Raw genomic sequence first — 15,937 nt, 5'->3', positions numbered from 1 at the left:
AAAAACAAAAAAAATAAAAATACAAAATACAAAAGTTGCCGCGGCAGCAGCCGCAACAGCTTTTTCAGGGATTTGCAAATTTGCAGAAGTTGCAAATTTGTAAATCCCTTTCAATTAAAAAAAAAAAAAAGAGAAAATAGTGATGTGGCTTTGTCACATGGGATTGCAAAGGGGGAATTGGCTGGGATAATCCCAACCTTAGTAGCAATAGTAGATCAATTTTTTTGATACATTAGACATTCCAGTGCGCCCCCCCCCCCCCCCCCCTTCCCCCCCCTCCCCTCCCCATGCATGTACACTATGCATACAAAGAGTTTTCATCTATTCTTATGATAATTGGTCAAACCAACTGAACTAGCCCGCGAAGTAATGGTGGATCAATTTATTTTTTGAACAAATGTAGTGTTACAACAAATTCATAATAATTTAAAATTTAAAGGTAAAAAAAATCAAATAAACTCTCAAACTATAGGAGAAACATCAATAAGACTCCTAACTCTTTTTTTTTTTTTTTAAAGAAAAAGTTAAAATTAGACACATCAACTCGTTAAATTAAAATAATTAAGTGTTTAGCTAGTTACGAAGATGTAACTAGTTAAAATGCACTTACACGGCATGTAGATGTTATACTTAAAGGGAGTTAAGGCTAAGGTGGCATCTTTGTGCAAATACATAAATTTTCTTTAAAAAAAAAAAAAAAAGTAATGGCTTTGCATGACCTTTCCGTCATCTAGGTTCGATCTAGATAGAGAAGTCTATTAGTGTCAAAATTAGAAAAATAGAATGTTTGGTTGAAAAAAATTACTCTATTATAGATCTCAACGCCAAATATAACGTTATATAACATTTAATTTAATTTGTATATACATAAAGTTTAAAGTTAATTGGTTTAATTGCATAAATGTGACTAATTTATCAACTTAATTGCATTAACTTGATAAGTGTCTAACTAAAACATTTTATAATTTAATAATCTAATTATCATTTTACGTATAATTTAAGGACTTATTTAATCATTTTTCAAATTTCATTTATAGTTTATTATTTGTATCTCGATAGATAGTCGAAATACGAAAAACGCCGGCCTTTTTTATTTAATCATTTTTCAAATTTCATTTATAGTTTATTATTTGTATCTCGATAGATAGTCGAAATACGAAAAACGCAGTCCTAAAAGGACAATTATATTATGCTTGTATTTTACTCAAAAGTTCAGTAGAATACATCGATGGAAACCTTGTTGGAACAAACATTGGTTTTATCTTCCTATTTTTGAAACAAACCTCAATGGATTTTCGTAAACGACACAAATAATTGAGTTATGGGGAAATATGAGAATGCAATAATTAACATACTCACCAGTCACCATCAACCTAACTACTTGCCGTTTACACAAAGTTTACACTTCACAATAATATTCAATTCCTTTCGAATTGATTTATTTTGTTTTAAGTGAGCTAAATGGTGTTTTAAAATAATATTCAATTCCCCGGCGGAAGGCGACTGTTGGTTTTAAGGTTTAGAAATAACTGGTCGGCAGGTCAATACTATCGTAAAATACTAAATGAACGAGAGAATAGATGAGAGAAAAATAGGACAGAGTAACATTGCTTGTATTGAATTCCGAATCCCCTACAATTTGATCTCGGGGTATTTATATAAGGAATATACCCTTGAAGAAGGCAAGAAATGAGAAATTAACTAAAATAAACTAAGGAAAAATTCTAAAACTGTTGGAGTATCTTCCTAATGTGAGAAAAGGAAGTTACTTGGCGTACAAGGAAAGAATCTCCGTTGAATTTGCCTTTAATTGCCTTTCGAGAGCGCACTCGGTCGAGGACACACCGACGGCCTAATATGGTCGCCCAACCGAGTCGACTAGTGAGCCGCCTGAGTGCCACACGACCGTCAGACCACCAGGGCAGCCTTCTTCTCCAAATTGCCAAGTGTCCTAGGCACCTCTACCTGACTGCCTACATTGTACCTAGCTGGGTGCCAAATCGGGGGTATCTATCAACAACCACTGATCGCCTTCTCTGCTAGATGACCGGCGACAGTTTGGTCGTTGCTGGTCACCGAATATGATGTCTGAACTGAAATTACCTCTAATAGCAAGTCATTTACCAGTTTTTAAACTCCATTGTCTCAATTTAACATGTTAAAATGTGTAATTGCACTATTTAAATGTTTAGAGATCTAATTGACTTTTCAAGTAAAATTTAGGGACTTATTTGACCATTCTCTCATTTTTTTTTTTATATGGAGCATTTAATATTGTCACATAGGGCTTACCAAAAATGTTGAATTCATTGTCTTCTTGTTGATGTTTCACTTTGGGTGTTTTAGAAAAATGGAAATGAGAGCTGCTTTTTAGTTTCTTGACTTGGCATTACTATAATACAAGTCAATTTGTCTTTTCTCCAAAAAAAAAAAAAAAACAATAATCCATTTTTAAACTTTATATGGTCCTACCTCAAGAACCCTTCTTGATTAAGGTTTTAGGGAAGATGGGCAAAAAGATGAATAAGAAAAACAAGAGTCAAAGTCATAGGCAGCATGTCCTGCAGGATGATGATGGTAGAAGGCATGGCTGCAACTATCATATTCTGCCTCATCTAAGGTAATCAAATCCTATAATGTTTCCTTTTTTGTCTGGTTAAATCTTACTCCGTATTTGTTAAGATTGACTTTTTTTTTTTTTTTTTTGTTCTTTTGAAGCAGTGATTATCATTCAGATGAAGAAGTAAAAGAAGATTTCATCAGCAATTTGCCAGATGACATCCTCAGTGAGATCCTGTCTCTGATTCCCCTGGATTCTGCAGTGAAAACTGCAGCTCTATCGACCCGGTGGAAGGATTTTTGGGGCAAAACATTAACCTTAAATGGATCAAAAGAAGGGATGTTTTGTGCTGTTGGGGATTTAGTCTCCAACTTTGATGTTGAATGTCCCTTCAAGCATCCTAGGAAGCTTCAGTACAGCTATGGCAGCAGCGGCCTTGTCCTCGTGGCTTCCCTCGGGTTGAAAGCCAAGCTCCACCTCGATTTCTCCAAAGGGAAACTAGATTTCCCGAGAGATTTCGGCTGGCAGCTAATACTGAACACCACTTCTCATCTGCATCACCCTCCACAACATTCGGTCAGGAATCTCGATTTAACTTCTGTGAACTACCTGACAAGTGATGCGGTTTCCTGTATTGCATCGAACTTGGGGTTCATCGAGAGCCTAACCATCCGAAAGTGCGAGGGGCTGAGATCTTTGAGGCTCGAGGCTGACTTGGGGCTGCAGAACTTGACAATCGTTGATTGTTCCCGCCTGAAATCTCTCGCTGTTGAGGCTTATGAGCTGCAGGCGTTTCGCTTCAGAGGTCCCCTCTGCTGGTTTTCACTCGAGGGTGTGGAGTCGTTGGAGGATGTTAAGCTGGAATGCAGAGAAGGCCCGGGCTATGGTCGCTTCAAGTACCAGGACTATGATGCCCTTTTGCTGGCAATGAGAGATGTCAAGATTCTGACACTGAGTGGATGGATCTTTAAGGTTATTATATATTATTGTCTTCCTATGACAATTAATCCTTAAAATGGTTGTTGTTTAGAGTGATTGAGATTACAGTAAAATGAATTTTGCAGGAAATTATGATGCCATGGCTGTGCAATGGGCATGAGAATTTCAGGTTCACCGAGCTGAAAGAGCTGTGGTGGATCGATAGCTCAGAACAAAACATTGAAGCAGCACTAATGTCCTTTCTGCAGTTTTCCCCTTCATTGCAGAGACTTTTTATAACTGTAATAATCTATACTGTATTGAATCCATCCATCCTACAATTTTACTTTGTTTTATGATGGTATTTGCTAACAGCATCCACATTTCTGCAGATTGATCCTTCAAGCTTCAACGCGGAGCCAAGCAAAATGGCTAGCAAAGAAAGAAAGCAGGCGAAATTGCGGCATCTGAAACTGGTTAAGCTGGAAGGCTTTGCAGATGGTGAGGAGAGGATCATTTCGTTGAAGGAACGCTTGATTGATGGGTTCAACGTCGAGCCACGAATGGTTATAGTGACGAAAGGAAGCCAGCCGAGGTGTCTGATAAGGATCCCGAGACACAGAGGCAAAGGAAACCCAAACAATGGAGCATCCAAGAAGAAGGCCTCCTACAAGTTTGTGGAAGAAATTGAGGACAATGCAGGTTTATGTTGCCCCCACATTCATATGTTGTAGACAGACCCATTTTTTTTATTATTTTAAACATTCTCTTTGATGAGGCTTAGAGTACAGTGAAGTTGTTACTATCTCATCTGTTTACCTATTCATCAATGAAACAGAAACAGACATTCAATCAATTAACTATCAAACAAGATACAGAACATTCTGGGAAAGAAGAAAAACACTTTAAAAAAAAATAAATCCAACAAGAACGTAACAGTTCAAAGTGCTAAAACAGCAGAGCAGATCGATCAGAAACCCAACTCGATCTCAACATTTTAATTTGGAAGCTGTTCATGAGGGTGACCTCCAATGAAGATGTTGTCATAGACAAGAGCAGCAATGGCGGCCCCCAGGAAGGGGCCGAGCCAGTAAACCCAGTGGTGGGTCCATGTCCAGCTGACCACCGCAGGGCCGAAAGCCACCGCGGGGTTCATGGATGCGCCGTCGAAGGCTCCGCCGGCTAAGATGTTGGCGCCCACGATGAAACCGATGGCTATGGGCGCAATGATGCCCAAATCTCCCTTCTTTGGATCCACGGCCGTCGCGTACACCGTGTACACCAGCCCGAATGTCATCACGATCTCGAACGTCACCGCATTCCAGGTCGTTACCCCGGATGAGAGTCCAAATGCCGAGGTTTCCTGCAATCAAAATGCCCAATTTTTTCAGATTTTAAAGGATGCTTTGAGAATATATGCCGACTATTATATTGTGTCATGACACCTCTATCAGGATCAAATCCGGTGGTGGTGGATGCATTGATTCTTTAGGATGAAAAACTTTCAGAAAGTATAAAACACATACTATTGTAAAGAATCATCAGTATTTCAAATTAATCGTGAAACTGTATCGCGTGTAAAGTTTGCACAACCACATATTACAGATTGCACAATCTAAGTTCAAACTAATTACGAAACTGTCACGACATTAAAAGTTTCACAATCACGTAATAACATTTGCACAATCCAGTATACTTGTTGCACAAGATAGTTTTCACGTTCTCATAAAAAAAAGGGTAATTTTTACGTTCTCATGAAAAGAATGGTTATTTGATTTGACTATATATATAAGTTATATTTTTTACCATTCCGCCGGTGGCGTAGTTGAGGAGGAGGCAGGCGATGGCGGAACCGAGGAGTTGGGCGATCCAGTACAATATGCTCCTTAAAAGTGTGATGTGTCCTCCCATGAAGGCTCCGAATGTCACCGCCGGATTCACGTGGCCGCCAGAAATGTTGGCGCCGACTGAAACCGCCACGAAGAGCGCCATTCCGTGGGATAGCGCCGCCGCTATTAGCCCAGAAGGCGTCGGAGCTCCGCCGTCTGTCAGCTTAGCTGCAATCAATTTTTAAAAATGAAACAATTCTGATGACAAAAGTGTCGTTTTCTCTATTTAATCAATTTCAATTTCATGAAAATTCTCTACGGCATTCAAGAGATCAGAAAAACTTACTGAAAGCCATGCCTGAGCCTTGTCCGGCGAAAACGAAAATGAGCGTGGAGAAGAACTCGGCGAACGCCGCCCTGAGGGCATCGGGGTGGGCGGCCTCGCCGGGGTTGCCGATGGCGATCCGGTGAATCGGCATTGTCGAATTTTCCGGTGGAGTTTAAGATTCAGAGCTCAGTGGTTATATTTTTGGTTGAGCAAATGGCGCACTGTTGGTTGAAGAGGGAGCAACTGTATTTATACACCTGAAATAATAACGGCCGAGAACTGGTAAAATGGGTTGCCGGTAAACAGGGGGATGGGGGCCCTCTCCTTAAACGCCACCTGTCAGTGTCTGGTACAGCTATGGAAGCCGGCTATGATTTCTTACAGTGGAGATTTCAATCATCATTGGGTTTGATAGCTGACCAAGTTATATGGTGGGACCCTCGCTCATTACATTTCATTCATTCTAATTTTTACCTCTATGACCAATTGAGTTGTTCATGCAGACTCGTTCATTTCATTTCATTATTAGTTGATTTCAGGTTTGTCAGACTAAGTTAAGTCTACAGGACCTTACTTCTAAAGTCACAGTGAGGTAAATCGTAAATTGCGTAATCAGTCCACCGGTAATATCCGATCTTTATGTGTGCAAAAAAAAAAAAACCAATTTAGACCTTCCATTTCCGTTGGGATTCAAACCCCACACTTCCGCATCCAATCATGACCTTTAAGTTAGGCAATGAACCAACTACACTAAGACTAGTGACCATTTCAATTTTTATCCTTGTATATACACTCTGCGTACAATGAGTTTATATCACCTACACCCTCCCTTCACTCCACCATGCTGCTGGAGCAAGATTACTAGAGTGACCATTGAATTATTGATCTAAGCTCTGCAAGACAGTAATCATTTTATTCATAAGATTGAAACCTAAAAATATATTAACCAAAAAGTTTACGGTATTACTTTATACTAATTTTGTTTCTATTAGATATAATTATATAAGCCAAGACCTTGTGGTCTAATGACACTCGGGTTGGACTCCCATATGAGAGATATTACATTGTAATAGAGTTAGTAGCATTCAAAAAAGATATAATTATATAAGATATATTTAAAAAGATATAATTATATAAGATATATTTAATTGTATTGAGCATAGAGTTTAATTGCAAGTAATTTTTCTTGGCAAAGTGATGCAAAAACTCTACATAAGTCTTTGTTGAGATCTATTTTGTAAAGGTGTATTTGGTTCATGGGTTTATACACTAGGAATTAAAATTGAAATTATAGTTAACAGCCCGTTTAGTTCGCTGGAAAATATTTGACAGGAAATGGAATTGAAATTCCATGGAAAATAAATTCCAGAAAAATTAATTCAATTGTTTGGTTAATGGAAAAGAAATTACTGGGAATATAGATTCCATTGTTTGATTGAGTTTATAAAGATAAGGAATAATTAATATAAAGATGAATATGCCATTAAAAATGAATGAATAAATAGGTGCCTATGTAATTAAGAAACTTTCATAAGGGTAAAACGGTACACTCATGTTATTTTTCTTCTCAATGCTTGTGGAAAACAAAATCTCACCCCTTTGCAAATAATTCATTTTCCTCAACTTTGAGGAATTCATTTTCCAATGGAAAATGTTTTCCATCCAACCAAACAACATAAACCAACATTTTCCTTCACTTTTAAGAAAACATTTTCCATGGAAAATGTTTTCCATCCAACCAAACACCCCCTTAATGTTCGGATGATAACTTTTTAAAACACAACTATAAGATTTGATTACCCCTTCAATTAAAAAGGTGTATCATTCAATCTTATTAGTAATCTAATTTTTAAGTTTGGATTAGTACTTTTTGAATTTTTTTTTTTGTTCATATTGATGTTTTGGATGTTATTAATTATATTACGATCAATTGCCTTGATTTTTTTGTTTTTGTATTTTTAAAATATTTTCTCCCATTATAGGATCATACAGAGTTAATAACCAAAATGGTCCATCGACTATGTCGTAATTACCAATTTGGTCATCGACTATCATTCTTACTCAATTAAGTCCTCAACTATGCAACTTTTACCCAATTTAGTCCTCGGTTAATTTGACTGTTTGTTGACTGTCAAAAGTGAGGATAAACTTGTAATTTTACAAGCTTTCTCTTTCCTCCTCATTTAGCAGTGCCAAACTATGCAGTAATAAGCTTCGGTCAGCTTCCAAACATGTAAGTGTCGAAGTAGTGGTTGTGCATCAGAGAGCCCAAGGATTTTATTTTCAACGAGTTTTGGACGGTCGAAAGCCGATCAGAGCGTATTGATGCATGGTTTAGCGCTGCTAATATGGGAGGAATGAGAAAGCTTGTAAAATTATAATTTTATCCCCACTTTTGACAGTCAACAAACATTCAAATTAACAGAGGACTAAATTGGGTAAAAATTGCATAGTTGATGACTTAATTGGGTAAGAATGATAGTCGATGACCAAATTAGTAATTACGTCATAATCGAGAGACCATTTTGGTTATTAACTCAATCATACACAACCAAACATCAATATTACTAATCATTCTTGATGGGAAATATACCCCGGGTCCAGGCTCCCCGTACGATCCGTGCTCCTGCTTGGGTCGGGGTCAAACGGTTCGGGTCGTGGTCGTAGTCAACGGGTCAAGGTCAGGCCCATCTCGATTAGGCCTATAAAAGGGGCCGTAACCCTTCATTTTAGGGGTTCTTCCATTCTCCACTCTCTCTCTACCAAAGCACAATTCTCTCTACTCTCTCTAAAGATACTAAAACACTCATGAATTAATAAAAGAAGTCTTTGGACCCAATCTCTCGTCTACTATATTGTTCATACATTTACATACAGTACATACATTCTACATACGCGGGAATTAGTACTATCAATTCCAATTCTACCCTACTACCAAACATGCAAAATATTTTCACCAAAACTCATTACCATTATCAAATATTTGAATCTCATAGAGAGGCCTGTTCTTCGTCAGGCTGTGCGGAGTGACATGTCATTCATCCTTTATTTTTACAATATATGTTTTATCCCGTGAATTATGAAGTTTTTGTTGTCTTAAAAAAAAACCAATAGATTTTATTCTTTTGTGGTTGCACAAGCAAAATATATTATTACTATTTTTCATGAATAATGATTAAGAGGGAATACTGTTGTATAATCATAGAAGTTAGAAGAACAAGAAGAAGGAATACACAAAAATGGAGAGGGAAGAAGTGTTTGATCTTATTCATCTCATCTCATCTCCTTGATACAAAGTATGTCCATCTATATATAATACAAAGGATATAAATATACATAATGAGCAATCAAAGCTTCCGTTACGTCCATTACAAATGATGTCCACTAAATATGTTTATAACACTCCCCCTTGGACATTATTTGTCCACAATCTTGCTTCGATAAAACTTGCTAGGAAAACCCTGTGGGAAAAACCTAGACAAGAAAAGAGTACAATAGAAAATATATTCATGCCTCATTAAAAACTTCACTAGGAAAATCACGTGGGAAAAACCTAGTTGAAGAAAAGAGTACATGATATATGTAAAAACATATATTGTATTGGTCACCTCATTAAAAACCTTAACTTAAGAAAACCCTGTGGGAAAAACTTAGTTAAGGAAAAAAGAGTACAACCATAAGCCTTCAGGGCATAATCAACATAATCTTCAGGATTTTGGGGTTTGTCTACTTAAGCAATTATTTTGCAACTTTTCCCCATTTACATTCATATATCATACTCATGCCTCGTTAAAAACCACACTAAAAAAACCCAATGGGAGAAAACTAGTGAGGAAAAGAGTACATGATGTGTTGCAAATAGTGCGCAACTGTTAGTCTTTTATGACTTAATCTTCAGGATTTTACGTCTAATCTTTCGGATTGATTAGAGTAAATGTACTTCTCATCTCCCCCTGAAGATAACAATCTTCAAGTTCTACATATATTTCAAAAATTTGAGAAAAAGGATTAGACAAATCTTCTGGATTGTCACTAAAGTAAATATATAATAATCTTATGGCTCTTCTAGAGCTCACATAACATTTGTGCAACACAAGTGTTATTGTCCTCATTTTGAACATTTAGGGAAATTCATTGTATAACCAGTTTGGACTTGGCATTGCGGGGATCAAACAAAACAGTCAGTACCCAAATAGCCTATTAAAACTGTATCATGGTTTCTTACATAAATGACATGTCTTTGTATCTCGAAGATACCAGAGGATATGTTAATCATTATTCAAGTACTTCATTTGCAAGGGGAGCACTAAATTTTGCTAGCAATTTCATCGCAAATATGTTGCGATTATGGAACTTCTGGTTCTATAATGGTGCTCCAACGATAATGAAGTAAGGGACTTCGAGTCCAAAAAGGTTCCTTATCTGCTTCAAGAGATTATTAGGCAACCTTTAGTTTGATAAAAACATGACACTTATATGCATATAGACATGTGAAAAAGTATTTTTAGATGTAGGCTGACTGGTGTATATAAACAAAATTCTTCAAAGAAAAACTCGATCTTCAAGTCGAGATAATACCTATAGCTTTCACAAGCTTTTTATTTCAAAAGTCTCAGCCTTTAAACATGAATTGACATTATCAAACTCTTTATATATTTCATTGATGTTTACACCATCAATCTTGACTGAGATAATAAATAATAAATAAGTTCATTATCAACCCTTTATCGAGCACACAATGGTACATATTATTCCTTCAATGAGGATATTAACTCCATTCGCAACCCTTTAAAGAGTAAATAATGACACATAATAATACTTAAATAAATCCTCATTTAGAGAATTATGAATCCATCAGGGATTTTTCAAAAATAAATTTAACTGCATATCTAAATTTATTATTCTGCCAATTGTATTATGTAGCGGAACTTAATGCCATTTACCGTGGGAGAGTATATTTGATTAAAATCAATTAAGGGTCTCTGCGTGAACCCATAGGCTACAAACTCGCTTTATCACCTCATTATTCTTATTTCTCTTTCATGCACACACCCATTTGTAACCTTCAGGGTTAACGCTCAAATGGTGTTTGTTATAAAGAGAATTTATTCATTTTAGCGAGTCAAGCTATGCCTTAATTGCTCCTTTATATATTAAATAGTCATGGCACTTCTGGTGCCTAACTCTGGATCCAGATTATCATATAATGAGCAATTTGTAATGGCAATTGTGTTGTCGACAACTATAACCTTTTTATAAAACTCCCATATTTGTAAAAGTAATGGCAATTTCTAAAACAACCAGATTCTAAACATTTCCCAAAGATATTTTGATCTGGTCGTTCCGCATCCCTAGTATTACGTTTGTTTGGTGCACCACCTATAAGTCTTACCAGGGTTTTTCGTCATCTGGACGAACGTCTACAGGACATAATTGTTCAAGCTATTTCAAGAGTGACAATATTTCTTTACTAGATCTAGTATTATGATACATATCTCTTTCACCGATAGATCTCCTACACTTCTAGTGTCAAGGAGTATCGATAGATATGTTTGGTCCAAGGATATAGGACCTAGTCACTTCTTTTATGATCATTATGATCAATAGATGTATTTGGCAGATTATTTGCTAAAATCGCAAATAGATTATCTTTTGAACTTCCAGTTCAATCTAACTAGTACATGGATTTAAATAATGAAGATGTTTTTATTGTTATGAAATTTCTTGGCATTCCAAAAAGCTACGAAGTAGTATATATATTATCTCCCCCTAATGCCGAGAAACAATCTTCATTAGGAATGCAGTCAACGTACCCAATTATATGTATTAATCCCCTATCATGGGCTTTTAATCAATAGATGGAGGTTTCTTTGATAGCCCTTTTATAGGTACGTTGTGGTGGTGATATAAAATAGACTGTACAAAAAAAATAACGCTGATAGGGAAATGTTACTTCTGAAACCACGTACTAGGTGAAAAAGGGGGTATAGTAATCCTTGAGGGATTGATTTGTGATATGCATTGAGTTAGACTTTGGGTAAAAAGAACTTGACTCATAGTAACGTCAAGCAATCCTTCGGGGATTGATGGGATAGGTTGACCATTTTTGGTCAATAATTCATTGTCAAGATTCATCCTAAAGAGTGACTCATAGAATTAAAGTCCTTAATCTACCTTTTGGGCAAATAAATATAGAAAAATGCGGGCTATAAACTTAAATATCATATGCCCAAATCTCATGTCAAAGAGTTTCTATAGCAAAAACTAGCACTGTAAACATGTCATAGCCTTTAATTGTTATCACATGCAAGCTAAGGTTTAGCAACGACAGGTGCAACCTAACCATATTGAGAATTCATGCTATTGCCTCACTTATAAGTTGTGTGATGAATTTCAATAGCTATGGCCTATAGCAAATCATAAATTGCCAACAAGAGAAATAACAAAATCTCCTATGTGAACATAATCAAGAGATTATATGCTAAATGTTGTCAATTAAAGAGAAGCACATGCAATATGTGATATAATTGTCCCTTATGTCTTGGACACCAAAAACTCAATTTAGTCGTGCACATCATATTTGGTACACACAAGGCATGACATGACAAGAGATATTCTTATTAATTCATAAATTAGAAAAATGAGAGAAGTACCGTTCGCCGAAGAATAATGAGCACATGTTTGCTGCCGGGCCCATTCATTCCTATTTTGGGGAGTCAAAAACAGTAATTTTCCAAGCAAGCTCTCATTTTATCTCATATTTTCATATAAGTATGAAAATATCACAAAACAACAAGATATACAAGCTGAAAATGGCAGAAACTTTCAGAATTTTGACCTGGATTGCTGAATTTTCTGGGGAAAAATGGTAACACATTTTGGCACAAAATTTTTCAGATATGTAGTTCATCAAGTCTAGAACGTACACAAAAATTTTCATGCCAATCCAAGGTCTAAAAGTATATTTCCCGAAATTTTTCCCAACACTGCTCCAGGAAGAAAAATAATTGGCAGCACACTGCCAAAAACTTTAATTTTTTTTCTGGAATCACCAAAGCATATTTTTAACAAAATCCTTTTACAGACATCAAATACCACGAGTCTAGATTCTCCAGAAAAAATTTCATGCCAAAAGGAGTTCAAGACGTATTTTTCACGAATTTAATTTTCAAACTGCGCCGGTCAGAATTTTCAGTCAGTGATTACCGTGTGTAAAAAAAAAAATATTCACAAGTTGTTTGCTTCAGGCAAACCAACATGATGCGAGTCAATTTTGACTTTCAGAGAGTAGCATCTAGCATTAAAAATAGAAGTTGCAAACTTCATTCATAAGTCATTAGTCACTTTAAAGATCAATCCACATTCAGGGTCTTCCAGACCTTATTAAAAAAAGGAATAAGGTTCAAATTGGCCACTGAACGTAACCTGAAAATGCAATTAGGCCACTGAACGAAAAAAAAGTGCAATTAGGCCATTGAACACTCAAAAAATGTGCAATTAGGCCACTGAACTCTCCAAACGTATGCAATTTCACCGGATAGCAGGTTACCATCAATTTTAGCAGGTTACCTGCTTACGTGGCAGCTTAGTTGGCATTTTTAATAATTTTTAAATAATTTTTAATAATTAATTTTAATAATAAATTTTATAAAAAAATTGGAAAAAATTAAATAAAAAATAAAATAAAGTCGTTTTTATTTTAAATTTTTTTTTTAATAAAAAGTTATTATTAAAATTTATTAAAAATTAATTAAAATTTATTAAAAATGCCAACTCAGCTGCCACGTAAACAGATAACCTGCTAAAATTGAGGGTAACCTGCTATTAGGTGAAATTGCACATTTTTTGAGTGTTCAGTGGCCTAATTGCATTTTTTTTTTTCGTTCAGTGGCCTAATTGCACTTTCAGGTTACGTTCAGTGGCCAATTTGAACCTTATTCCTTAAAAAAATAGCCCAATGACCGAACACTTAGCATAATTTTGTCATGTACTACTACTGGAGTACAATACGGCCATCATAGATGACAATGAGACCCGCGTACACCAAATATCCTTCCGGGATTGACTTAGGGTCTATAAATCCTTTTAGATCAAATTTCTATAATCAAGGGCTTGAGGCAAGATAATGTGTGACTGATAAAATTAGTGCTCTTGATTTACCTTCTGGGTAAAATTATATTAAAAATTAGACACTATCAATTTGACTTGTTGCCTTCGGCAATGCTATGTTTAGAGTTTTGACTATAATCACTTGTTGATCAAGACGATCCTTCAGGGACGATCATATAATAAGTGTTTCATTTCTAGGCAAAAATTACATGCATTTATGCAAATTCCGATTAAGATTTAAGAAAAACCTCATCTCAAAAAATGGCCTATAGCAACTAATTATTATGTCAAAATTTCTTTCATGATTCACATGACCATATTGCATAAGAGAGTAAATTGTGATACAAAATAATTGTCACATAACCTTCATAACAATTACCATGTAATACCTGAAATGGTAATTTCTAAAATGTCATGATTATCATAATATTTTCTGTTTCAATCATGCTCTCAAAATTTTAAGCATCAACAGGATGCAAATGCATATGGCATATAACCCTCTTAGCCAACATACATGATCACTCATCAAAGTTTAGTCATGCGATAAAAACAATCTTCAAGCATATATGATCACACACATGATAATCATCTATCACATAAATATATGCATATATAAATATTTTCTTTAGGAATGAAAATACTTAGCTCTGAGTATAGTCAAGAGCCAACGATGACGTGAAGAGGGATCTTGTCTCAAATTAAAGTGACTTTATCATGGCCAACATCCTGCTTGCCTATCATCCACTTTTGTATTTTGCCACCATAATTGCATGTTTATGCTACTATCTATTGTCTGTTACTATACTGCGTGCCTGATCAGAGGGATTTCATGATGCAACAGTAACTTCCAGTCCATTTTCTACTGGTTATGAATTCTCCCAACATCTTCTGAATCTGCCAATTCCAACCCTTTTGTCAAAGCAGAAGATAACCCAGAAGCAAGTTTTACTAGAGAACTTGGGATCTATGAGAAATTAGATCAAATGCTTGGAAATAATGAAGGAGAATAGAAGCTACAATCAGGCATATCAAGAAGAAACACTAAAACATAGGTGATCACATAAACCAACGATGAAGGCGATTAGGCACAACATTATAAAGCTTCCTTATCAATATTAATTAGGATAAAAATACTCATCTTATTGAAGCAGTGTTGAGTAGCAGGCATAATCTGCGAGCTTCGCCGCACTCGGATAAAGGCGGTGCCTGATAGGAGTAGCAGTGGTTTACGTAAAGAGAAAACCAAACTTTGGCCGATGCTAGTTTCCGCCAATTCCGGCGCCGGCGGTCCTCGTTCCGGCGATCTGGTCCATCCAAAAGCTCTGTCTCGTTGAGACGGAAATGGAGACGGATCAATCAACTCTAGAAGAGGTGGAACGCGAACTGGATCGAGTTCGCAATATTCTGTGCGATTTGCGTAAAAAAAAGGGCTATACCTTGTCTCCGTCGATAAGATGCAGCCTGCGCGACGTAGAGCCCAAACATACTGTCGAACCACCTGATCGTCGATCGCCGGAGGATCCGGCGGACAACCACCCATCAGCGTTGATGCCTCAAAATTTTCGCGATGACTTAGACGACGACAAATTCTTCGTTGATTTCGACGCCTCCAAGTTTCGCGACGACAGCGACGCTGATAGCTTCATCTCAGATTCATGGTGGACCGCGAAGTGCTCGAGAAGGTGGTGGAACTCGAGTTCATCCATGACCGGAGCCGCTACCTTCAGATCACAGCTTCCAATGGTGATGGCGTTCACGATCTCGCCTTCTCGACACCAATCTGGAGACTCATCGCGGTGGACGAAAAACAAAACCCATCAATTTTTCCGGAATGGATACAAGGACGTATACAGATGGATTGATGGCGATGGCAATCTTCCGTTACTCTGATGACCTAACGGTGGAAGTGGAGGTGAAGGCTACAATCGATGCTTCACCGATGGAGATCCCAATGATTTGGGACTTAGAAACAGAGCAAAGTGCGGATAACGTGTTGTATAATCATAGAAGTTAGAAGAACAAGAAGAAGGAATACACAAAAATGGAGAGGGAAGAAGTGTTTGATCTTATTCATCTCATCTCATCTCCTTAATACAAAGTATGTCCATCTATATATAATACAAAGGATATAAATATACATAATGAGCAATCAAAGCTTCCGTTACGTCTGTTACAAATGATGTCCACTAAATA

At 36.6% G+C, this 15,937-nt stretch overlaps 2 protein-coding genes across 3 annotated transcripts; one reads left to right on the top strand and one right to left on the bottom strand.

The window, feature by feature from the left end:
- The first annotated feature begins 2,497 nt into the window (after positions 1-2,497).
- LOC109186989 (F-box protein At2g39490-like) lies at positions 2,498-4,281 on the top strand. Of its 2 annotated transcripts, none has more exons than XM_019337153.1 (4): positions 2,498-2,620; positions 2,722-3,532; positions 3,625-3,780; positions 3,871-4,281. In XM_019337153.1, the coding sequence occupies exons 1-4, from the start codon at positions 2,508-2,510 to the stop codon at positions 4,210-4,212; spliced, it is 1,422 nt and encodes a 473-aa protein (XP_019192698.1). In that variant the 5' UTR covers positions 2,498-2,507; the 3' UTR covers positions 4,213-4,281. The 2 variants fall into 2 exon arrangements, with proteins under 2 accessions (XP_019192698.1, XP_019192696.1); XM_019337151.1 differs by having other exon boundaries at positions 2,719-3,532.
- Positions 4,282-4,308: 27 nt separating this feature from the next.
- LOC109186990 (aquaporin TIP1-3-like) lies at positions 4,309-5,885 on the bottom strand. The gene is made up of 3 exons (XM_019337154.1): positions 5,654-5,885; positions 5,285-5,535; positions 4,309-4,841 (listed from the first exon to the last, which is right to left on the bottom strand). The coding sequence occupies exons 1-3, from the start codon at positions 5,784-5,786 to the stop codon at positions 4,476-4,478; spliced, it is 750 nt and encodes a 249-aa protein (XP_019192699.1). The 5' UTR covers positions 5,787-5,885; the 3' UTR covers positions 4,309-4,475.
- Between the last annotated feature and the right edge of the window lie 10,052 nt (positions 5,886-15,937).

The sequence above is a fragment of the Ipomoea nil genome, unplaced genomic scaffold, assembly GCF_001879475.1.
Source record: "Ipomoea nil cultivar Tokyo-kokei standard unplaced genomic scaffold, Asagao_1.1 scaffold1416, whole genome shotgun sequence".
NCBI lineage: Eukaryota > Viridiplantae > Streptophyta > Magnoliopsida > Solanales > Convolvulaceae > Ipomoea > Ipomoea nil.
Note: the sequence above shows the minus strand (reverse complement) of the source record. Positions and strands in the feature narration are given on the sequence as shown.